Here is a 25,981-nt window from a genome sequence, read left to right as displayed (position 1 = left end):
GTCGTCGTCATCACCGTCGTCGTCATCGGCACAGTCCAAGTTGCGTCAGTCCATTGCATATGCATTGTACCACTTTGTGCAATCAAAAAGCAGACCACTCATCGACGAGAGTGGGGCCTTCGGAGGAGGGTTTTACAACAGTTTATGGTGTCGTATCTCCCTTCTCTCTCTATCTCTCAGTCTCATACACTTGCACGCACATTGTCCATTCACTTTGTTGTGATCATAGCATTTCCATTAAGAACGGAAGGCTCTCCCTTCCATAAGAACTAAAAGGAACCTTGAGCACAGTTTGGAGCACTTATCTTGAGCAAAGCGCAAACAATCATTCCGTTGCACCTAAGAGTTCTTTTGTTCAGGTCAAAACATATTCGACCTTTATCCATCGTTCAGTTCTCTCCCAAAAGAATGACTAAAGAAACTGAAATCCATCAAGTACAATCTCTGAGCCCTTCATTTGTCAAAGTCGCTTTCTCGGCCCGGTAGTCAACCACGGCGTAGCTCTTGTGGTACCAAGGGATTCCGAGTAGAACGTCACTCGCGTGCCTTGAACACCCCTATCATTGCAAACGAAGTTTGCCAATGCTCGGTGTAATGGCAACATCCCGTCTGGGTGCCACTCGAACTACCTCCGCCTGTGGCGTCAGCCTGTCGGGCGTAGTTCCAAATTGAGCCGCCAATTCCAAGTAAAAAGAAGTTGGCCTTGGCTCCTTCAAAAGAGCTTCCTGATCCTTCAATTTGGCCCGAAAGCGGCAAAAGTTGTACTTTCATTCATTTGATTCGGTTCAAGTCCCACGCCATGTGGTACTAGTTCTGCTTTTTATCTGCCTTTTCTGCCATGTCTCTCAGCTGCTTTAGAACTTTCTGGCCTTTCTTCATCTTGTTTATTTGGTGCCTTGTTAGGGCACTTCGCGGAGATATGTCCATGTTCCCCGCATCCAAAACACTTCCCCTCCCTGATGAAGCGAGCTCTCTCCTCAGGAGTAAGCTTGGGTCGTGGATCCTTCTTTTCTGGGTTGCTCTTTCTCTTTCTACTTTCATTCGCTGAAGTCTGTTCGGCTCGTTGTGTCATGACCTCATCGGTGGGGTAGGCCAGATTGCCAGAGTGAATGGCAAAGCCCCGTTTCGCATGACTCATCAACTCCTGAATAGAAGCTGACTTCTGTTTCAAGTAGTGATCTCGGATCTCTGTAGGTAGACCCAAGGTAAACCGCTCAATCTGTTCTCTGAACGAGATCTTGTTGAATGAAGAGGTGGGTAGAAAAGAGCTCCAGAATCTCTCGCAATAAGCATCCATTGTATCTCTCTTGGTCATCCGAAGATGGTTCCAAGCAGCTCGTATATCGCGTTCATACTCTTGAGTCAACCAAGAAGAAATAAAAAGCTTCTAAAATTTCAGCCATTTAACTGGCGCAGTCTTGTTTAAAAGAAGCGTGGACCATCAAGTTCGAGCATTCCCCGTAAAGTAAGAGGCAGCTCTCCGAATCTTGGAGGGCTTTGAGTAGCGTCCTCTCGCGGAAGCGATGTCAAACTGCTGTATAAAAGACAAAGCCTTCGAAGCATCTTTGTATCCTGAAAAAGTGTCAAATTTGATCGATTGTCCACCTTCCTTAAACTCTCGGACTTTCTTGCTTTTATCTTCCAGAAAGTCATGCTGGTTGGCTTATAAAAAATTTCTTGTTCGCATAAAATTTGCCGTCATCAGTGTCTGAACTGTCCGTAGAGGAGTCCTTTGAAGAACTGTCACTCACTGGGCGAGATTTAGACTTCTTTGCCTTTTCTGTCTTCTTCGCTCGAATCTGAAGAGCTAGAAGAAGTGTCAGAAGAAGAAGAAGAAGAACTGGGTACTTCTTCAAATCGAACACGCTTCGCTTGTTTCTTTGCTTTGTCAAATGTCGACTAACGACCCAAAAATCGTGGGAAGTCAGTGTCTTTCTTCTGCTTTTTGCCGTGCTTTTTAGCTTTGTTCTGCGCGTCAAAAAGCTGAGCAATCCGTGCATCAACCACCTCTTCTAATTCCTTCTTTGAATATTGCTTGTGATCCGAAGGTTTCTTGAGAGCGGGTTTCGGGGGTGGTGTTGTGGTTTTCTGCCACTGCGCATGCACTTCCTGAAAAGAAGTCTCGCTCATATATTTTGCAAATTTTGGGTCCTTCGTAAAATTGAGCATCATCTTTGTTGCATTGCCGATCAATTGACGATGCTCCATCTATCGACGCTCCTGAGGCGGGCTATACTCCTTGCCGGAATCTTCGTTGCGATCCCTTCCCGCAACTCCGGATGCCGAAGGAGTCGACTGATCCTTACCTGAAGCCATAGGTGCCACATAAAAAAATTTGGGATTAGATTTCCCGTAGAAGAGAAATCAGCTGTGCTTTGATACCACTGTAACAGACTTGGACACTCCAAGTCAAGAATCAATCACAACAGCACCAAATAACCACTTCAAAACAATTCACAGATCACAATAGATTTGCACTGGCCCGGTGGAGTTCCGTTCCTAGAGATATTGGCCCCAAAGATTGGCTCCCCTTTCGGTATTTCTCTATGTATTAATCAATGTTCAAAGTACATGAGAGCGGTTAGGGTTTCACTCTCAGACTCTGTGTCCAGATGCTCTGCAGAGTGTGCCCAAAACCGCTTATTTAAAGTTTTACAAGGGATGCCAAAAGCAGAGCCCCAAAAGCTTCAGAATCAAAAGCAAAATTTTCTCTCTCTCTCTCTCTCTCTCTCTCTCTCTTACACAAGAGAGCTTTAGTAAAAATAAAGCAATGGAATCCTCTCTCTCTCTCTCTCTCTCTCTCTCTCTCTCTCTCTCTCTCTCTCTCTCTCTCTCTCTCTCTCTCTCATGCTCAATTTGCGTAGACAAAAAGCAGTTGACGCAAAAGGTTGAAATTCTGCCGCAAATCACGAGATTCTGCCACGTCATCAGCTCGGAGATCAGCACTGCTGCACTTTTAGGGTTGGGGTTAGGGTTTCTGCTGTTTTTAGGGTTTCTGGCAGATGTTAGGGTTTGCAGGTTTTAGGGTTACGGTTTGCAGATTTAGGGTTTTCAGCAGCAGTCATGGTTTCGGTCCTGGGCAGACACGTCATCACTTTGTGACACTTGCAATGTTCAATAAGATGATGGACATGATTTGTAGAGAGTACAAGATTTGTGGGCACCTTTTTTGACATCATCACCGCGTTCTCCAAGAGTGAAGCAGATCATAGACACCATCTTTTCGAGGTTTTTGAGGCACTATGGTGGCATAGATTGGTGGTTAACGGGAAAAAGAGGGAGTTTGTCTTGCCAAAGCTACCTTTTGGAACACATCGTCTCAGTGAAGGGTGTATAGATAGACCCGGCCAAGATAGAAATCATACGAAATTGGCCAGATTTAAAGAATGTTCACGAAGTTCACAACTTTTTGGGTCTATGCTCTTATTACAGGTGGTTCATCAGAAAGTTTACGGATATTGCTCCTCCATTACATATCTTTACTCAGAAAGAGTGTTGCTAAATGGACTTTTTTCTTATTTTTTTGAGTAATTTCTATTTTCAGAAACAAGAATATTTAAATGTGCACACTTGAACTGTAAAAGTTAGGAACTGTAGATCTACTTGAATTGATAAAAGCCATCAGGAATGGATAACTTTGATGTACCGTATGATGGGTGACATTAAGCATCACAAATTTTACCATTAGTTTCGTGGGAGAGACCAGGAAGCTGGTATTTTTGATTCGTCACATGATGGGTGACGGGAGCATCTAATAGGGAATATTCCATTGGTATGGGAAGAAATCCGAATTGGATAAAGGAATACGCGTAAAGACGTAGGCACAAGAATAAAGATGGGTTTTGAGAATCTTATGAAACTGGGATCCAAACATTAAATGGGAAGGAGGAACAGGTGTATGGGGGCCCAAAATGGCCATTCCCTGCTTGCTATTCGTGGGAATGGGTTTGGGTGCTAGGAAGAGTTGAGGAGTTTTAATATATACCATATTATTCTGATTTGCTTCAAACATTTTTTCTTCCATAAAGTGACTCTTTTTACAAGTGAACATACTTTGCATGTCAAAACTAATGCTCATTGCCTTTTTGAATTGATAGCCTGGGGTTGATATTTTTGGTTCCTCATTTCAGTGATATTTTTCCTTGACAATCTTGCCAAGCAAACTTACCCTTGTATTTTTACAGGCAGGCACAAGCATTAGAGAATGCACATGCACATGACTTAGATTTCAACCCACAAAAGCAACATATTTTTGTAAGATTCTTTTTGTGCTCCTTTTTCTTTTATAGATGCTATTAACATGTCTCTGGTTTTCATTCTCATCTTATGGGATTTCCACACGTACAAGCATATATCATTTCTTACCTTCTTTTGGTTTCTAGGCAACAGTTGGAGATGAGTCACAAATTCTCCTCTGGGACAAAAGAAATCTAGGTTATTTTTTGCTTGAGCTTCCAGGTCATTCACATTGGTGAGTGCTAAAAGTTTCAAGGAAGATCATTTTGTGAGATCTTTGTTAGTCACTGAAATGACAGCGGCCTTTTTTGTCGTATTGGCACACTTCTTAAACTTGAATGCTTTACATGCTCTTTTGTGAAATAAGGATTTATTTTTTTATAGGACTTGGCGAGTGCGGTATAACCCCAAGTGCGACGAGTTCTTACTTGTAAGTGTCACTTAACGTTTGTTTTTCGTTTCAAGGTTGTGAGTGACTCTGTTCCCCATTTCCATGGAGGAGCCTAAGTTTTGAGGATAGCATTGATACTTTTCTGTATGCGGATTGGAGTTTTTCTGCTATCATGTTGACAATCTTTTGTGCTGATTCTTTCATTTTCCTTAGACTCAGGTTTGGCGCTCCAGTGGTTTTAATAGTCACACAGATCTGAATTGGATCAGTCAAATAGAAATTGTGAGATTAGACATAGGGCGGACATGGATCAGGCTCTCATAGCCACTCGATACAAAAATGGTGCACTATGAGAAAAATTTTCTACACACATCTCCAGTCCGGTTTATCACATTTCCATATATGTGGACACACATCTCTCACATGGTATCAGAGGTGCTATGGGCTACATGGGTACCTCCTCACACACTGTGAGATTGGAGATATGTATACACACACACACACGACACACACACACAGTGCACACATTGTACATACATACATATACATCTATGTATACATATACAAAGATGTGTATGTATGTATGTATAGATACCTTCATACATACATACATTGATATATAGATATGTATTTAGTTAATACTATGCATGGTGGAGCTGTTGCTTATATTGTCTCGTGGGTGAATACCATGAGTCTATACCTTGCACTTTCCTTTAAGGGTGAATCTGGGCTTATCGTGGATTCATCCAGGTATATTTTTTTAGTCATATAGGAGACATGTAGACTTCACTTGTGAAGTTTTCACCCAAACTGATGATGTGGCATGGCCTGACTGGCAGAACTTGGCCAAAGGGCCTAACCCCTAATCCCTAACAAAAGAAGCAGAAGAAGTTCTTACCAACTTACAGATTGCTGAGAGGCCTAAAGGGCTTATGTTTTAACCCTAACCCCTCCCAACTTGCAGAACCTGGCTGAAGGGGCCTAAAACCTTTAAAATAAAGCAGAGGACCCCAAATTGCATAGACCCGTAATTTCTGCTGAACACTTTTGGTTGCATAGCTTTTCGCACAGTAGCTTTTGGGGGTCACAGGTTTTGGGGGCGCCAGCTTTTGGGCCTCTTGTACTCTTTATAAGCAAAGCTAGGGCCCTCCTCTCAATAGATTAGCTTAGGAGCGCTGCAAGAGAAAGAGAACCCACGGGCATTGTAACCTTGCAAAGTAATAATAAAGAAACACGGGAGGGGCGCCTGTCTTTGGGGCCAATGCATCTTGGCTCGGAATTCCGCTATGCCATGTTGACTCTCTCTTCCTCTCACTATTCAAGTTTATTTAGTTAATTGCAGTTTTCTCATGTGTGTTGCACGGATTGGAGTGTCCAAGTCTATTACAATGATTGCTACATAAGTTATAACGATCATGATTCTCATCTAAGATCTCGACAGGGATAGTGATGTGAATGTCATGTGTTTAGTGACTGTCGTCTTGGTGCAATTGCTAGGTATGCGTGGTTTGGTACGTCGATACTTAAGAGTCAGTGTCTACTGAACTAGTTTTTGTCCTATGTCTGTTTTGTAGGCCTAATGGAGGACGATTACAATTCTTTCAAGAGGGAGGTATGTCATAAAATGATGACATGGCATGGCCTACCTTACAAAACCCGGCCGAAGGGCCTAATTCCAAACAAAAGAAGTTCTTACCAACTTATAGATTATGGCAGAGAGGCCTAAAGGGCTTAGGTTTTTAACCCTAACCCCTCTCAGCTTGCAGAACTTGGCGGAGGGGCCTAAAACCTTTAAAATAATATGGAGGACTTTGAATTGCGCAGAGATTGATGACATGGCAGAGCTGTACGGACTAGCCGGAATTTGCGGAAATCTGTTGACGTAGTAGCAGCGTAGGGACATGCCTGTAATTTGTGCTGAAGGCTTTTGGTTGGAGAGCTTTTTGGGCAGGGGTCACAGATTTGGGCCTCTTGTACTCTTTATAAGCAGAGCAAGGGCCCTTCTCTTAGTAGATTAGCTTGAGAGCACCGTGCTAGAGAGAGAGGACCCTCGCGCATTGTACCCTTGCGAAGTAATAATAAAGAATACTGGAAGGGAGCCTTTAAGGTGTGTGCATCTTGGCTCATAATTCCGCCGTGTCATGTCGACTCTCCTCTTCTCTCCCTCTCCCTCTCCCTCTGCTCGAGTTTATTCAGTTGTTTGTAGTTTTCTCACGTGGGTTGCAATAGATCTTTGGCTTGAAGTGCCCAGTCTATTACAGCGGTATCGCATTCTTCTTGAATATGATGTGAATGTGATAATAACGAGATTTAGTAGATCAAAGCATCCGTGAAAAGATCAGCGCGGTTTGGATGTGATTGCTAAATAAGTTACAACGATCCTGATTCTCATCTAAGATCTCGACGGGGATAGTGATGTGAATGTTTAGTGAGTATCGTCTTTGTGCAAGTGCTAGGAGTTAAGTGTCTACTGAACTAGTTTTTGTCCTATGACTGTTTTGTAGGCGTAATCGAGGGCAATTACAATTCTTTGAGGAGGGGCTAGGTCACAAACTCATGACATAGCATGACCTAACTGGCAGAATGCACGGAAGCGCCAAAATTCTAACAGAAGTTCTTACCAACTTATCGCTTATGTCTGAGAGGCCTACACGGCTTAGGATTTTAACCCTAACCACTGCCAACTTGCAGAACTTGGCTGAGGTGCTCAAAACCTTTAAAATAAAGGAGAGGACCCCAAATTGCGTAGTGATTGCTGATGTGGCAGCGTTGTACCGATTGGCTGAAATTCGCGGAGAGTTGCTGACATGGCAGCAACATACGGAGAGGCCCGTAATTTGTGCTGAAGGCTTTTAGTTGTAGAACTTTTCGGGCAGTAGCTTTTGGGGGCGCCAACCTTTGGGCCTCTTGTATTCTTTATAAGTAGAGCCAGGGCCCTCCTCCTATCAGATTAGGGAGCACTGCAAGAGAGAGAGGACCTTCGGACATTATACTCTTGCATAGTAATAATAAAGAAATACTGGAAGGGGTGCCAGTCTTTGAGGCGGTGCATCGTGGCTCAGAATTCCACCGTGCCTCTGCTCAAGTTTATTCAGTTGTTTGCAGTTTTCTCACGTGTATTGCAGTAGAATTTTGGCTTGGAGTGTCCAAGTCTATTATAGTGGTATTATAGCTTAGAGAGGTCCTTCTTCTACGAAGGATCCGATCCCATATTTTGCAACACATATGGATTCGGGCACTGAATCCGGCAGGGAGGAAACTGTTCTACCTACTTGCATGAGTGAAGAAACCATCGGCGGTTCTAGCAGAAGTCGGCCTCTTTCTAAGGATCGGGGGAATCTATACTCATGGTCTCCAAGATTGTCCCGATCTCGGAACCAATCCTGGAAAGAAGCCAGAGGTACTCTCTTCTCAAGCCGGGGAAGGAAACCGAAATGGACAGATCTGCTTCCTCGGGAAGAACATTGGAAGCTGGGTCGAAACCATGGCACAATTGTCGGAAATGAGCCCTGATTGCACGGATGGCCAATGGGTTCATCGAAATTTCCTAGGTGGCCATCTCTGGAGTCTCAAACTTGATCTGGTAGTACCCTCGCCCGAGAAGCTGTATGTCGATGATCTTTCCCACCTCTGCTAAGAGACCGGCCTATAGGAGGTGCGCAGGTCGACTGCCAATGATCTTACAGGTAACAGAGGTGGCCTGGAGGTGCTCCACCCCTGCTGTAAGGCTTGCTTGCTCTGCTGGCGATAGAGAAAGTCGGACGGTGGGCTTGGCGGGATCGGGCGAGGGGACTTCATCCGAGTCCCTCTGAGGCAGCGAGGGAGGTGGGCAGCGAGGGAGGGAGGTGGGCAGCGGGTCAGCAAGCGAGGTTATGGGAAGCCGGGAGGGTTGCGGGGGTCGTCAGGCTGGAGGAGTGGGTCGGCCAGCCTTTGGGCCTACATAGGGAGCTGGGGGGGGGGGGGGGGGGGGGGGGGGGGGGGGGGGTTCACCTCGTTAGGAGAGCAGTAAAGCCCAGAGGGGGGCGCCCTCCCTTGGATGCCCCAAGGGGGCTTGTAGCAGATGCAGGGAAGCCAACGTTTTTTTGTAGATCAGCGAGCGTTTTTGCTGAGCAGCCTTGTTCATGTATGTGGCATTGCAAGTGTTCTAGATCGGATTCGAGATGTCCATCGGATTAGGAGCCTGTTCTTGTCTTAATTGCATCTTGCACTTCCACCTTTGACAGAAAGCGCTTACAAAGTGGTGGAAGTTCAAACGCGTCTTCACTTCCGCCTGGCTTACAGAAGAGTACAAAAAGGATGTCATCACAACGTGGAATCATTTGAGGATTACCAAAGAAAGCACCTTGGACTATTGCCAGAGGTTCTGGAATACGCTTATGCGAATCTCTTGTTTTAAGAAAGTTACCTTCAAAGAACAAGTTGATTAGTTTTGCTGTGGTTTACCCAAAGAGATATGGCGATTGATATTGCCTACAAAAAAAGCCCGACTCCATTTAGGGACTTATGGGTCATGCCAAATAGGCTTTTGGTATGCATGTTGGCACACTAACGTTGTCGGAAAGTGTGCGGTCTAGCTGGGAAGGTGTGAAACCTTTGGCTGTGAGAGTTCGTGATGAGAGTCACAAACACTTTATGAAAAAATGTTCATGGAAGTCACCAACCCTCTTCCTAAAGATGGCTTAAAGTCTAAGAGCATTCGTGACAAAAAGGTCACAAAACTTCTTTCCGATTGTGCTTGGAATCCGCTTATTTCTGTAAGCAATTTCGTGATGAAAGGATCACCAATTCACAACTTAAAAAGAGCAATTAAAAACACTGAAGTGTTAGCCATGAAACCTAAACTCTCATACAAGCACAAACCCCATTCAAAACCCAAATCTCTTTCTTGGAATCTTGTAGCCTCGCCTCCAATTACACAGTTGTAACTTCAAACCGTTGAAAGGAATTCACGAGCTTCCGCCTTCATGACGGCCATTTTCTGATTTTGCAGAGATTTAGAAGCCCACACACCATTTTGATGAAGGGAAGCCCTAATTCACTCCCTCACAAGCTCAGATACAAGATAGCGGAGAGGAGGGACTGCACTACACATTTATAGAGCAACCATGAAGTGAATTACACAGAAGGGGGGAATTGCAGGTTTTTTCCCATAAGAAGGAAGCGCTCTCTCTTCCCCGCGGCCAAAAGTGCTGATGTGTCAATTCTTGGGCCTCCTATCCAATTTTAACCAAAACTAGGTCATTTGTAGCTCATTTTTGACCCAAAAAAGACCATTTTTTATGTGTAAAATCCCAAACAGAGCCAGAAAAATCCCTCAATTTGTGGGATCACAACGTAAAAAGCATAGACATGCATTAGTTTCCATTACTTTTCCATTCTTGGTACCACAAGAATGGCGGGGTCAGGCAAGGAAAGCAACTTTGAAAAATGAGAACTCTTGTTGTAAAATTAAAGGGTGAGTCTATCCCACTTGTATCGGCTTTGGCCATTTTTAAATTAATGAAGTCTAACTTCTTTGTTTATTTGATCTACTTAAATGAACTCCATGAAAATATGAAGTGAAACATTAAGACTTAGAGAAAGAATGACACGAATTTTTGCGAGCTCAAGCCGATTCTTTCTTTGAGAGTTTGCGTGGAGAGCTATCTCATGAGAGACCCGAAGATCATATGATTGATTTGATTCTTGGCAGCACGTCAGTGAACCGGCCACCTTACAAAGTAAGCAGAGGGAGATGTTGTCGTTACACCTGTCATAGGCAAACTTCGGTCGCATTGCCAGGGGTAGTTAGGGCACGAGGACTTTTGTATCATCCACTATAATAGACTTGGACTCTTCAAGCCAAAGATCTACTGCAACACATGAGAGAAACTGCAAACAATCAAATAAACTTGAACAGAGGGAGAGTGAGAGAACAAGAGAGTCGACATGGCACGGTGGAATTTCGAGCCAAGATGCACTGGCCCCAAAGACTGGTGCCTCTTCCGGTATTTCTTTATTATTACTTTGCAAGGGTACAATGCCTGAGGGTCCTCTCTCTCTCTCTCTCTCTCTCTCTCTCTCTCTCTCTCTCTCTCTCTCTCTCTCTCGTGCTTGCCCTCAGCCTGCACGCCTGATCCTTTTTCAGCCCGTTCTGCCTATCTGCCCGCACTTGCCCTGTTTGGCTTGCGCTGCCTGCACACCCACTTCTCAGCCCGCTTGGAGTAGGGGTTAGGGACTAAACCTCAATACCCCTTCGGAGGGGGGGGGGGGGGGGGGGGGGGGGGGGGGGGCGCTATTTGAAGGCTGATTTTCAGAACCCCTGTGCATCTACGACATGGCCCCTAAACAGAAAACCTTTGCAGCCACCCTGGTCTCGACCGCCCCACCCGTCCCACCCCCGTGAAACTCCAAAGTCCATGGGAAGCATATTTCATGGGAGAGATGAAGAAATTACAGCAGGAGGTAGCACACCTCAAGACGGAGCTATCAACCAAAGAAGCAAGGATTGTCAAACTCGAAGCTCAACTGCAAGACGTTAAAGCTAAACAGGAGACTCAAGAAGAAGCCATGGAGCAACACAGCCAAGAGTGAACTTTTGCAAGAACATAACAGAAAAGTACCCCACCAAAGGTAAAATCTGAGACTTTTGTCAATGAAGTGTTATTAGTTTTGAAGGAAAATGAGAGCTTGGAAACTTATATTAGAGTTGGAGGTCTACCAGAAGGTAGGGCAACAGGTACCAGCCCAGATGAACAGCTTGAAGGATACATCCTAGATGTAGACATACTCAAGGAAAGACTCACCAAGGTGGTCCCTTTTGTAGACCTTGGTGACCCAACGGACATCCAAGTCAAAGGGAAACAGGCGAGAGTTTGCTATTATGACATAGATGACAAGATCAAGGCAATGAAGCAAACCAAGTCACTACAAGGTGCATCAATGTGGATCTTAGATGAGTTGACACCCCTACAACTAAAGAATAGAGCGAGAGAGTTGGCCAAAGTCAGAGAAGCAAGGAAACAAGGGAAATGGGTAGTTTACAAAGGAGGGAAAGTTATCATTAGAGATTTCAAGAGTCCACCACCTGCCTCAAAGACATGGACCTGACATTTGTTGCATCTAGCCACTTTAAGCACATAGTGGTCTATACCATTGTAATATTATCTCTCATGAGTCATGAGAGTTTTGAGGTTAAAGAGCACATGCACTTTTTTTTTCTTTTCTTGTACCCGAAGTGGATTTTAACCAAAGATGTATCCGATATGTCCCATAGGTCGACTTCGGCCTCTAGTGGATGTTAATAGACTTTCTTTTTTTCTTTCTTTCTCTCGCAGTGCTCCCAAGCCAATCTTTTGATAGGAGGGCCTTGGCTCTGCTCATAAAGAGTACAAGAGGTCCAAAAGTTGGTGTCCCCAAAATTTTACCCCTAAAAGCTACTACCCGAAAAGCGCAAATTACGGGCTTGCTCGTACATTGTTGCCACATCAACAATCTCTACACAATTTGGGGCCCTGTGCTTTGTTTTAAATGTTTTAAGCCCCTCGACCAAGTTTTGTAAGTTACGAGGGGTTAAGGTGAAAAACCTAAGCCCTTTAGGCTTCTCAGCCGTAATTAGTAAGTTTGTAAAAACTTCTTCTTATTTTTTTGTTAGGGTTTAGGCCCGTCGGCTGGGTTTTTCCATTTAGGCCATGCCACATCATCAAATGTAATTGCCCTCGATTATGCTTAGAAAGGAAAGGACTCTTTGCCGGCCCACTTTGATGTGTGGATCGTGCGATACTTGAACTTCATAAAGGTCTGCAATGCTTGCTTCTTTGGGCCGCGCCGAGAGCGACAGTCTTTTGTGGCTCCTTCAATGCTTCAACTTCATCTAGAGTCATATGTCCACCTTTTTCAAGAATCTCTGAGGTGGAAAATTCCTGAAACCACTTCCAACACAAAAACATAAACAAACCCATTCCATGTAATGTGAGTGGAAAAAATATCGTCCTCTCTAAAGACTGTGCATGTAATGTAGATGAACAAATAGACGGAGTGCCAACCCGTTCACCACACACACGCTAACAGTGAGATCGAATCTTGTGTTTCTGATCTAAATCAATCAACTGTGGCAAATCACAATGGACATGCCCATGCTTGATGCTCAATCTTTCTTGTGCTCTTTCAGATACTGTGTCATGCCAAGGAAGAGACATGGAATGTGAATTCCTTGAATGCAAACATTTTATCTTTTCATAAGTAATCCGCATACATCCGTGCTCATTCATGAGTGAATTATGCTCAACGTAGAATATGGCATGCGTGTGAAAAGGGATCACATAAAGACACTGACTAAAATACAAGAAAGCATCACGAATGAAACACTTGAACAATGCGTACTGACTAATCATTCGTACACATAATACTTCCTGTGGGGGTTCTTAGGACCTAGGCTCGAGAGCCAAGATCTGTTCTTCGTGAGGGATCGAAACTTCCTGAGGGGGTTCTTTGGACCTCTATTTGAGAGCCAAGATCGGTTCTTAGTGATTGATCGAATCTGCAATGAGGTTAGCTTCACTAGACAAAGTATCAACTAAACCATCATCCTTGTGAACAATCACATCATCTTCCTGCAAATCATCATGCTTGTGAGAAATCACATTTTGATCATGCAAATCATCATGCTCGTGAATAATCACATCTTGACCATGCAAATCATCATGCTTATCATTATCAAGCAATTTATCATCATGCAATTCTTCATGTGTGTCATGCTTTGGAGAAGAAGAGACGGAGAGAGTCTCCTTCTCCCGATTCTGTTCAAACTGCGCTAGCACATAGAAAAGAGTGGCAAGAACTCTTTCATGAGTTGGTCGCTCTTTTCTTTTCATGCTTTGTTCTCGCGATCAAATTCTGCTTGTCTTGCTTTGTTCTCGCGATCAAATTTGGCTTGTCTTTCTTTGGCTTCCAAGCATGCTTGCTCGTGCTCATGCTCTATGGCTGCCATTCTTTCTTCGTATTCACGATCTATGGCTGCCCTTCTTTCTTCGGCCGCCAAGCGCGCTTGCTCATGCTCACGCTCAATAGTTGCCTTTCTTTCTTCGCGTTCTAACTTCCTTGCTTCGCATTCTAACTTCCTGTCCATAAACAAGTGCTTCAACTCCTCCATAGGAGTTAGTGCAATCCTTGGCGTAGATGGGGAAGGGGGAGGGTTAGAAAAACCTCCTGGTAGGGAAAATTCTTCTTCGCCAGTGCCACGCTCATCACCTCCATGCGAAGTATCCATTCCGCTTCGGGTAATGACCATACACTGAAGTCGTGGGTTCTTAAGTTCACGAGGAACTTAGGTTCTTGTGGGTCTTGGTTCTTGAGTTCTTGGGGTTCTTGAGGGTCTTAAGGTTCTTGAGGTGCTTGAGGTTCTTGAGGTTCTTAAGGTTCTTCTTTAGCTTGCAATCTGTGTTAGAGAAGGATCTTCTCTTATCCGAGCTATACTCTTCCTTGCGGGCGCACCCCTTGGCTGCCTTGCGCTCACACCAAGGTTGCTTTTCCCCACCTCACGTCGATTGGCCGGCCGCTAAGTGCACGGTCCGCTCTCAATGAGTGAAAAGAGGCACAAGGGGAGGTTGGACAAGCCCTTCTTTCTTGGTTTCCTGTCACTCTTCAAAAACACGACTAGGAATCGACACGCCCAAGAGGACTTCTGTTACGTGCGACCGCAACAAGCAAAGAAAAAATTATGTGGCTCTTTCCTTGAGTGATATAGAACACTGCAAAAGCTCTGATACCGATGTAAGGTGCAGCGGAAGTGAATGTTGAACTTTGCTCAAGATGAGTGCTCCGAACCGTGCTCAAGGTTCCTTTTACTTACGGAAGGGAGAGCCTTCCGTTTTTCAGTGAGAGAGTGCAATGGACACAAACGAAATGGTGAACACTGTGAATGAAGGTACTGAGACTGAGAGATAGAGAGAGAAGAATACGACACCAGAATGTTGTCAAACCCTCCTCTGAAGGCCCCACTCTCTACGGCGAAAGCGGTCTACTATTGATTGCACAAATCTCTACAATGCTTTGGACTTGCCGACGATGATGAGGACGACGACGAGACGGGCTGAAATCTGAAAATGCTAAGGGCTTAAGTTTGCAAATCTTTATCTGCTGAATTCAGACTCTATGTTGATGACGATGTCGATGGCGACGATGCGATGACGCCGCGCTGAAAACGTAGATACTGAAATCTGTGTTTTCCGGGCTGAAACTATAAACTTCGATGGATCTGACCATGCGGCGAGGGTCTGCTGCGGGAAGGTGAGATCTGCGAGGTTTGGGGCTTGTTCTGCTGTGCCTAAGTGCTAAAAAACTGAAAACGCTGATGCTTCTAACTGTTTCTTCGCAAAGGATCTGCAAAACGCTAGGATGGTATGCTGATCCAAAAACGCTAGAGCTGAAAATCGTTCCTGCTGCAAAAAAGTTGTGAATCTACTGGTGCAAACCACTAACGCTAGGGCTGATCCGTTCTCTGCTGTCGCTAGGTTGCTGCAGATGCAAAAATGCTGGCTGAACTGGGTTCTTGATGGAAAACGCTAGCCTTGTGCTATGTTGCAAAAACGCTAGGCATCCAATGCTAATGGGGGCCTCGGCTGTCTGGAGTCCCACAGCCTCTCCCAAAAGGCTGCCAAGAACTCGATTGTGAGGCCCTCCTCTTGCCAATGACGTGCTGCAGCGGGGCGGGCCTCTCTCTGTGCTGCAAGTATATGACGTCCAAGCCGAACAGTGTACTGAAAGAAAGGGACTCCTGGGTGGTCTGCAGAAGAGAAGGGGTCCCTCCATAGCCACTCACCAGGATCCCATTACACTCGTGCCAGTGGACAACACTCCCAAGCCCATAGCCTCCAGTGTCCAGTCTCAAGAGTTGCTGGGTCAGGGTCTATGGCGCAAGTCCTCCCACAGATGCCCACAACTCGGATCCACTAGAAACAACACTCAGCCACCTGTGGGGCCTCTACTGCAACTCGTTGTAGTCGTCCCCCACCTTGGAGCCCGAAGAAAAGGGCTGGGACAGTCTCTGAGCAGGCCCTGACTGAAATGAGAACCTCCAGTCGTGTGAAGGCTCCCATCCACTGGGGTGCTACTGGCTCTGTAGCAGCCTACAGTGTCACTGCTACAGGACACAGTTACAGTTAGTACAGTTGGTATGGTCTGTTCACACTGGACCGACACTCTGGGCAGTGACACGTGGCAGGGATAGGGATGGTGGCCTAGTGGACATGTGGCCAGGTCACACTTAGCTGGCTGACATTTATGAGCCGTTGGTGGCTCTTTATGATTGTATATATGAGTAGTAGCCGTTGAGTCATTATCATTATCTTGTACGTAGTCGTCTAGAGGGAGTCTATGCACGGAGCACTGCTTCACCATCCCTGCACATATGAGCCTCGACACCCCATTTGTACCTGTGAGTCCTGGGCTGGAGCTGAGTGTGCTGCCACGCCAGAGTCTGTACATGGTTCTTTGAGATAGTCGAGTCCACATGTTCTGGTCCACTGTTGTGTCTCAGTCGTTCTGTTGTTATCCATTGTTTATGTGTTTCCTTCTGTTTGAGTGAGTTTCCATCTGTCGAGTGAGATTGTCACGCACATTGCACTGAGGGACACCCACACTGTAGAGAGCACTACACATTATCCGCGCTACAGGTGCTCTCATTTTGGCGATCACGGTGGGACCTCAACTGAAGTCGCACTCTGTTGAGTAGTTGGTTTCTTCGCTTCGCCTGTGCAGCCTGTTGGTCTGGTCCAGTTTCACCCTTGACAGCTTAATCTAGCTGGTCTAGTCTCTCGCCTTGTTGGTCTGGTCCTCTCTCGCGGTGCCACCCAGTCCTCGTCCTGGTCTAGTCCTTCTCGTCCCTGGTCTAGTCCTTCCTTCTCCTGGTCTAGGCCAGGTGGTCTAGTCACTCGCCCTGGTCTAGTAGAGTCTAGACCAATGTTCAGCCAAGTGAAGGTTGTCTTGCCCAAGTGAAGGTCTTCTTGCCCAAAGCTTGGTGGGGTTGGTGGTTACTGCATGACACATACAAGGAGGTCATTGGAGCGTCAAAGTGCACTATTGAGTCCTCTGAAGTACTACCACAGACGGCGTCAACCCTTGGTGCCCAGTAGAAGCATATTAACCCCATCACCCATACCTACTCATACGGTTACCTCCATTCCTTCGACCGGTTCTACATCCTCGAGGTCACCTTCTCAGGTAAGGCTCTCCCCCATTTTGTTACAGCAAGCTAGTGAGCAACAGACTCAGGAGCAAGAGGCCATGGAGGAGCTCACAAGTGTTCTGGCAAAGGTGAACATCAAGTTCCCTACCTTTAAAGGTCTCTCTACAGAAGATGCAGACGACCATGCTCGGAGGTTTGTCTCTCTTTGTAGAGGTCGTGGCCTCAACAGAGAAGATGCATACCTGGTGCTCTTTCCGTCCACCTTGGATGGTCTTGCAGATAAATGGTACAGTCAGTTTGCTGAAAACCACTTTACTACTTGGACCATGTTAAGACAGCAGTTCTTTGAAGCTTTCCGAGCAGGGGATTATCAAGAGAAGATTCTAGATGAGTTGGCCAACCTGTTGCTCCAACCCAAGGAGACATTTGCAAAGCTCATGACCAGAACAAAGTCCCTGGTCGCCAAGCTGCCTCAGCAACCAGGGGAATTCATGGTGAAGAAGTGGGTAGAGAAGGCTCTGCCTAAGACTTATCAACAAAAGCTCAGAGAAAGCCTCCGTCCTGAAGCTAGTCTGGAAGACTTTGTTGCTATTGCTACTAGAATAGAGGGAGCAAGAATGCAGTTCACTTACTCTCCTAGGTTAGATACTGGCCCTATACTCGTGGATAGTCCAACAGACCCCTTGACTTCTTTACGAAGGGAACTGGAAGCCCTAAAGTTACAGCGGGCCCTTCAAGAAGAGAGATCCTTCTCTCTCAGACAGGAGAAGCCTCCACAGCAAGAGGCTTATGATCAACTTAAAAGAGAGTTAGAAGAGCTCAGGTCTCAGCAGGAGACTAAGGCTATAGTATGGTGTAGTTCATGCCGCTCTCCAGGACACCCTCCACAGGACTGTCCCCTTCGCTCTTATTGCCACTTCTGCGAAAAATCGGGTCATGAAGATAAGGATTGCTACTATATAAAGGGATTGCACAAAATACAGCAAAGTCTTGGTCCTACACTCCAACAGGGGTTAGCACCAGCATCCAACATGGTTTCCCACTACGGCCATCCCAACTACATGCCACCTTTGCTCAATACCCTTGCTGTCCAAGGTATGTCAAGTACTTTCCCGACTCACAGTTTTTATAATGCTAATGCCACCTCAACCCCTCAGAGCTTCTACACTTCAGCCTCCAACTCCATGCAGCAACCACCTCGTCCCACGTTTCGTCCTTCCAATCGGCCCATACTCTGCTACAGATGCGGAGAATATGGGCATTATCAGAGCAAGTGTCCTTTACCTGAGGGGTCCCCTCCTTGTCGTCATTGCCCTGATTCGAAGGATCACTACAGTAAGGATTGTCCCACGCAAAGGGCATCCACGTCTTCAGGCTCGACTCAGAACCAGTAAGATTTCACCTTCCCGAAGATAAACTTGATAACTGTGAACACCGTGCCTCAACCATCACCTACTACTCATGTGGTTAAGCCACTGCAAGTGGAGGAGCCTGCTGGTGTCCTTACTCGAGCACAAAGAGCAACTCTTGGTCTCAGTCTGCCCACAGGTCCACCTCGCCAGTTCCCACTTCCTCAATCTGGTCTACCTGACCCAAACGACGAGTCCTTCAAAGTTGCTCACAGCAAACCAACTTCCCTGTTATCTGACATTGATGGAGCCTTCTTGGAAGCAGTGGCTGACTTGGAACAGATTAAGGTCCCAAAGGGCGCCCAGTTCGAAGGCGACAAGCCCACAACAGAAGCCATCTTGAAAAATACTTTTCAGTAGGTGTCACTATACGACATGCTAAGGCTCGACGCAACACTTAGAAGTGACACCCTGTCAGTCATTCAGTCTCTGTACCCGGGGGCTGGGACTAGTGGCGGGCACCTCCCTGTACAGCCCTCAGAATCTTATTTGATTTCCTATCCAACTGCTCTCCTCACCGATTATAAAAGTCCTCGTCTCACTGTATCTATTCTTGGGCACCAGCTATCTGGCGTCATCGTTGATGGTGGATCTGGAATCAATTTGATGCCTGAATTCACTATGATGGCCTTAGGTCTAAAGCCTACCCGACCTGCTCCTTTCACTGTTACATTGGCCGATCAGAGAACAATCTACCCAATGGGCATAGTCGACAAGGTGCCTCTGAAGGTACAAGATTTCACTTTTAACTTGGATTTTGTGGTAGTTAATCTTCCCCAGGTAGAGGGAGGTTATCCCTTGTTGATTGGTAGGCCATGGTTGCGACATACGAAAGCACTTCACGACTGGGGAAACGACGCCATGTGGATTCATACTCCTGGCTCTCCAATGCAACAAATTCGTCTCGAAGGAGGTATAGATCCGGTCGTTCAGCATAGCTCTTTGTCAGTAGAGTCCAACCCTGACTTGGAGCAGCCCGTCCCTCCTGATGGGTCCGATGAAGACTTAACTGCAGTGGTTGGAAGCTACCTCTTTGATGCCATGCTATGTAGTCTCTCTTCAACCTTTGCCAACAGATTCACCCTCTCCTCGTGATCCTACACCTGAAGCCAGTAATCCCAGTCAGCCAAGTGCGCCAAAAGCAAGTGGACCGGTCTCTGGTGACCATCCTTCAGAGGGTCCCTTGGTGAAAACCGTTGGGCTGGGTGAGCCTATAACCCACCATAGAAGGGGGAAAAAGTCGCCCTTGCAAGAGTTGGCCAACACCCCAACTCCTTCCTTAGCCTCTACTCCATCTGACTCTCCACCCATGCCGGAGCACTTTGAGGTATCTGAGGATTTACCATTCGCAGAGATTCCATCAGGATGGTTGTAGGAAGAGTATGCTGATTTCAACATTGATCAGACGCCAGCTCATAATGTCCAGAAGCTCACAGAGGTGGCACAATCTTCTCTCCCTGACGCAGCCTCGCCCACGGCACCGCCTTACCCAATCAGAGAGGTCAACCTAGGCGGCCGTGACAACCATCAGCCCATCTTGTTAGCCGCTTGGTTATGGGATCACCCCGCTCTACTCGACCCAGTAATCTCTTTCATGCGCTCTTTCATCGATGTGTTTGCCTGGTCTTACCACGATTTGGAAGGAATCCCGGCAGAGCTAGGAGTCCACACAATTATCTGGTTGAGGGGGCTAAGCCGGTCAAAGGACGGGCTTACAAACTGAATCCCAAGTATGTAGAAGCAGTCAAAATCGAGTTGGAAAAAATGCAAGAAGCAGGTATTATTGTACCAGTAGAGCACTCATAATGGTTGTCCCCTATGGTTATTGCCCCAAAGAAGGAGTCCAACAAAATTCGAGTTTGCGTCGACTACCGGGCTCTGAATAAGGTCACAATCCCGGATGGATTTCCGACCCCTTTCACTGAGAGAGTCCTCGAAGATGTCGCTGGCCATGTACTGTATAGTTTTATGGACGGGTTCAACGGCTACAATCAGTTAGGAATACATCTTGACGACCAAGTCAAAACAGCTTTTGTGACTCCCTGGGGTATTTTCATCTACACTAGAATGTCTTTTGGGCTTAAAAATGGACTGCCTTCTTTCAATCGCATAGTATATCTCATCTTTTGTCCTCTGCTTATTACTGATCACCTTCGCATATTCATGGACGACTTTTCCACCTTCTCGGGTGCTCAATGTTCGAACCCATTAGAAAATCTAAAGGAGCATCTTGCTCAGCTCTCTGCAGTCTTCCTCAGGTGCAGAGAGGCACGTTTGAAGCTCAATCCGAACAAGTGTCATTTTTTGGTCACCGAGGGCACACTGTTGGGCCATGTGGTGTCTGCTCAAGGTTTAGCACTTGACCCAGAGAAGATAGTGGCCATCTTGAAGTTACCTCCTCCCATAAATCCCAAAGGTGTTCAAAGCTTTGTGGGCCACACCGGCTATCATCGCAGGTTTATACGTATGTATGCACAGGTGGCTCAACCATTGACCCGGCTCACCAGTGTTGTTGTTCCCTTCCAGTGGTCAACACCTGAGGCCGAAGCATTTCTATACCTCAAAAAACGCCTCACTCAAGCGCCTATTCTAGTTGCCCCGGATTGGGCCCTACCCTTTCATGTGCATACAGATGCCAGTCTGCTGGCTATGGGTGCTGTGCTGACTCAACCTAGCAAAGAGTTCAACTTGGTTCACCCTGTACATTATGCAAGTCGCCTGCTCACCAAAGCAGAGCACAACTATAGCACCACGGAGAGGGAAGGTTTGGCTATAGTGTATGCTCTACAAAAATTTCGTCACTATTTGCTAAGGGTCCACTTCACAATTATTACTGATCACCATGCCTTGCGCTATCTGCTTAATAAGCCACAGGTCGTAGGTCGAGTATGGCGATGGCTCCTCCTATTCCAAGAGTTTGATTTTGAAGTGGTACTCCGCCCTGGTAAGCATCATGTAATGGCTGACCACCTCTCTCGCATTCACACAGGTGAAGAAGCTACCGGCATTGCGGATGACTTTCCAGATAGCAGTCTTTTTAAAATCGATACAACACCGGAATGGTACGGCGAGGTCTTACATTTTCTATCTACTGGGCTGTACCTAGAGAAGACATCTCCACTGCAGAAGAGGAGATTGTTGTTGAAGTCCAGGCCTTTCACTTTGATTGGGGGCCAGCTCTACAAATCGGGACCAGATGGTGTTCCGAAGCGTTGTGTCTCGCCTCATGAGGTGGAGCATATTCTGGAGGATGTCCACAATGGTCCCACTGGTGGCCATTACCCTGGTCACATCACCGCCCAGAAGATTCTACAGAGTGGTCTAGGTTTTTAAGGATGCAATAGCATATTCTAAGGTTTGTGATGTGTGCCAGCGCTGTGGGCCGAAGCCAAGTAAGCAATCCAACCGTCCTCTGCAGGTCTCGATGGCGTGGCTACCTTTTGAGAGATGGGGCTTGGACTTTGGGGGTCCAATATATCCCCCGACTCAACCAGGTAATCGCAAATATCTGCTAGTGGCTACAGACTATGCAACAAAGTGGGCAGAGGTAGTGGCGACAGTAGATTGCACTGGCAATACAATAGCCAAATTTTTATATGAAAGTATTTTATGCAGATTTGGATGTCCCTTAGAGATCACCAGTGATAGGGGCAGTCATTTTGTCAATGACATGATCTCAACTTTGCTGGCCAATTACAAGATTTTTCACCGCAAGTCGTGCTCTTATTACCCTAGAGCCAATGGGCAGGCTGAAAGCACTAACAAGGTTCTCATCGCCCTCATGCGGAAAGCATGTCATCTCCATCCAGCATCGTGGGCTCAGGCTGTGCACGGCACTCTTTGGGCATACCGCACATCTTTCAAAGCAACAACGAATCACACGCCTTTTCAACTCGCTTTCGGTTTGGAAGCCATAGCTCCATTTGAGTTCAACTCCGGATCCCCTAGGGTGGGCAGTCTGCGTGCAAGTTGGGGCATGGAATCTGCTTCTATATCCTGTCTCACCTTATTGGATGAAAGCCGCCGTTTAGCTTCACATGCTCCTTCAAGTGGAGCAACTTCGTCGCAAAGCGTGGCATGATCGCCACCTCAGAAAACCGAAAATAATGCAAGGCACACTGGTGCTACTCTTTCAGGCAAAATATTTGAAAAAAGCAAAGAAGCTGGTTCCAGCTTGGCAAGGGCCCTTCGTGGTGGGAGAGATTTTACCCTAGGGGGCAGTCAAGTTAGTCACTCTAGAAGGCGTACCCTTGCCACTGGTAAACGGATCAAGGATTAAGTGCTATCGCTCGCCCTAATTATATACACATCTACTGATGATAGCTATCCCAACACCATATGATTATTCCCTCCTCAGTTCGGTATTTCTCCCTGGCTTACCATTTTCCCCTCTGCTCAAATCTTCCTTATGACAGCTCTTATCTTTCAAAACTCCCCTTGTTTCAATGCATACATCAGTTACTGTTGTTCTGTCTCATTGAATAGATCTTGTGATTATGGGATATTGTTCGACGATTAAACGAGCTCAACTGCCTCTCTCTTTTCCGTCTCTAATTTTTACAAGCACTCTCTCACCATCAAATCTCTCTCTTTGCCTTCTGGGACTATCTCTTGTGAAAGACTCCTCAAATTGATTCAGTACCGATGTTTTCCTCCTGTAAATTGGAGCCCGTTCTGGTTAATGAAACCCCATAGCCGCAAAGATAAGACCTAAATCGTTATTCTCTATCTCTGACAGCATTTATATCTGGCTCTCTATCTAGGCCTTGTTCTTTCTTTTCCCCCGCACTGTTCTTGCTTACTGAGCCCCTTGTCGCCTCTTAACCCGCCCCACATTCTCTCCTCCTACTGACCCACATTCTCTCCTCCTACAGAGTTCCCATCCTGAACATGCTTGAATGCGTCTTTTTGCCATGTCTCAAGTTTTATATCACCTAACAATGCCTCGTAGACATCCACATGGAGCTCTTTTTTTTTTTTCCGAGAAAAAGATCCTTCTATTAGTTAATGAAAACTGCCCATAGGGCTACATCCACCTCTGCAGGAGAGGGCTACAACAAGCATGATGGGGAGACTCTCCCAATGAAAAAACAGCATATATACAATGGGGCTAAATCAAGAGATGGGAGGAAGGAAAAGCCACACAGGTGGACAGTAGTGCCATCTGAGCACCCCCTTGACCATGGCGTAAAAAGGCCCAGGGCGCCAGAGTCGAAGGAAAGCCTCTCGGCGCTCCCGCATGCGGTCGGAGCTGCCCTGTAGTCCCTCAAGCTGTCCTCTGAGAGTATGGATCAGCTCTAGCCAAAAGTCACGAACAGTCTCTGCTGGTGGCATAGGGCGAGCCTCAAAGATGCGGAAACAGCGGGCCCGCCAGATGAACCAGAGAGCTAAGCCGCTGATGAGCTCCCAACACTCCTCCCTCTCATTGCTCCACTCCTGTGGAGTAAGATCTGTAACAGGCTGGAGTGTAGGTCGCCTACCCTGTATCACTATCATCCTGCTGGTGGAAGATAGCTCAAACTGAAGTGCCGAGCCCGTGAGGGTGGACCAAGCTGCTGCCCCCCAAGTGTACTGTCGAGCCGTGGAGAGGGCAGGCATCAGCCGAAGAACTCGTAGCCACACCTGCTGGGCCGAGGGACAGTCCCAAAGACAGTGACACTGACTCTCCACCAACTGGTAACAGGCTGTACATGCGGCCGAGAGACCACTATGCACAAGCCAGCTCCCAACTGCTGTGGCTCTGTGTGCAACCAACCACTGGAACAAAGTGATGCGCCTCAGCTGTCTGGAGTCCCACAGCCTCTGCCAAAAAGCTGCCAAGAACTCAACTGTGAGGCCCTCCTCCTGCCAATGACGTGCTGCAGCGGGGCGGGCCTCTCTCTGCGCTGCAAGTATATGACGTCCTAGCCGAACAGTGTACTGAAAGAAAGGGACGTCTGGGCGGTCTGCAAAAGAGAAGGGGTCCCTCCATAGCCACTCACCAGGATCCCACTGCACTCGTGCCAATGGACAACACTCCCAAGCCCATAGCCTCCAGTGCCCTGTCTCAAGAGCTGCTGGGTCAGGGTCTATGGCGCAACTCCTCCCACAGATGCCCACAACACGGATCCTCTAGAAGCAGCACTCTGCTACCTGCGGGGCCTCTACTGCAACTCGCTGTAATCGTCCCCCACCCTGAAGCTCGAAGAACAGGGCTGGGACAGTCTCTGAACAGGCCCTGACTGAGATGAGAACCTCCAGTCGTGTGAAGGCTCCCATCCATCGGGGTGCTACTGGCTCGAGAGGTGTGAGCCACTCAGCGGGAACTGACTCTGAGATGTCCTGACACATGCTCTGAACCCCTCTCATGTCCTGTAGCTGGACAGCCTGTACCTCCTCTGACAGACCTGTGAACTCTAGCCAGTCACCTAGAGAGCGCGCTGGACCTGCTGCCATGGGGCCCCAAGAAACATGAGGCCTACTCCCAACCAAGTGGTCTCTCTGGGTGCTAACCATTGGGTTCCAGACGAGGGGCTGCCGTAGGCGCTCCTCCGTGCATGTCGGCTGTCTCTGCTCTAGGCCACGCCGTAAGAGCTCCCAAGAACGAAGCAAACTCACACCGAATCGGTCCTCCAGTCTCCTGCTCAAACCAACTCGGCGCAACTCTGTGAAGATCCATCTGGTCGAAAGTTGCCAAGGTCCTCCCGACTGAGGCACCCTGGCACGAAGCCTCTGCAGCAAGAACTCCTTCCAGGGCTCCTCGCCTGGAAGAAGTCCTCTGACGACGAACTTCCCAAGAAGGGCTCTGCTGTGCTGTGGTGGATCAATGATCCCAAGCCCTCCCTGAGAGCAAGGGAGTGTGATGACCGACCAAGCCACCTTGGCTCGGGCAATCTGAGTGTCGCGTCCTGACCAAAGGAAGTTCCTGATCAGCCTCTCTACCTGGCTGATACAAGAACTTGAGAAGATCCAGCAAGAAGTGATGTACCACATAGTTGCCAACAACACCTGGTTGGCAACTACTACTCTACCAGCCAGCGAAAGTCGTGCTGAGCTCCACTGTAACAGCTTTCTCCTGATGGACAGGAGAAGCGGAGCAATCTGCTGCTCGGGGGACAAATCCAAACCAACCTGACAACCCAAGTATCGAACTGCAGTCCCTGGAGGCATCCACCTGAAACCCTCTCCTGGCATCCACTCTGGCACAGGAGCACTGCCAACCGAGAAAGCCACTGTCTTTCTCCAGTTGATCAGTGCGCTCGATGCACAGCAGAAGGTCTCCAGAGCGTGCCCACACCTGTGTAGATTGGCCTCCTGGCCCTCTAAGTACAAGGCTGAATCGTCGGCAAACTCAGTATCCAGAAGCTCATCTCCCCGTATAGGGAGTGCTAAGCCCCTCAAACCAACCTGCTGTGACACCAAAAATCTGCTCATCGCCTCCGCATAGAACAAAAAGAGAAAGGGGGCAAGAGGACAACCCTATCTGACCGATCGTGTGAGCATGAAGCGCTCACCTCTACCTCCTGCCAAAAGCACCTGACTGTGAGTCTGTCTGTACAAAGCTGACACCCCTCTGATCCAAGCATCTGAAAAGCCCATCCTGCGAAGCGTGCCCTCTAGAAAGTCCCAGTCAACTCTGTCGTATGCCTTCTCAAAATCGAGAAGAAGAATCACAAGGTCCTCCCCACGGAGACGTGCCAGGGCAGAAGCCTCCCAGAATGTGAAGATGTTGTCAAGGATACTACGTTCCTTGACAAAACCTGTCCGAGTCCCATGAATAAGGCTCTCCAAAAGTGGTTGAAT

At 47.2% G+C, this 25,981-nt stretch overlaps 1 protein-coding gene across 1 annotated transcript in view; it reads left to right on the top strand.

Annotated features, from left to right (window-relative positions):
• Nucleotides 1–25,981, top strand: part of LOC147441568 (WD repeat-containing protein DWA2-like) — a 131,016-nt gene that overhangs the window by 88,970 nt on the left and 16,065 nt on the right. The window contains exons 7-9 of the mRNA XM_086483155.1: nucleotides 4,185–4,254; nucleotides 4,383–4,471; nucleotides 4,621–4,666. Coding sequence (XP_086339281.1) covers nucleotides 4,185–4,254; nucleotides 4,383–4,471; nucleotides 4,621–4,666 — 205 coding nt within the window. The remainder of the gene's footprint in view (nucleotides 1–4,184; nucleotides 4,255–4,382; nucleotides 4,472–4,620; nucleotides 4,667–25,981) is intronic.

Source organism: Adiantum capillus-veneris, chromosome 15, assembly GCF_014529385.1.
Source record: "Adiantum capillus-veneris isolate H3 chromosome 15, ASM1452938v2, whole genome shotgun sequence".
Taxonomy (NCBI): domain Eukaryota; kingdom Viridiplantae; phylum Streptophyta; class Polypodiopsida; order Polypodiales; family Pteridaceae; genus Adiantum; species Adiantum capillus-veneris.
Note: the sequence above shows the minus strand (reverse complement) of the source record. Positions and strands in the feature narration are given on the sequence as shown.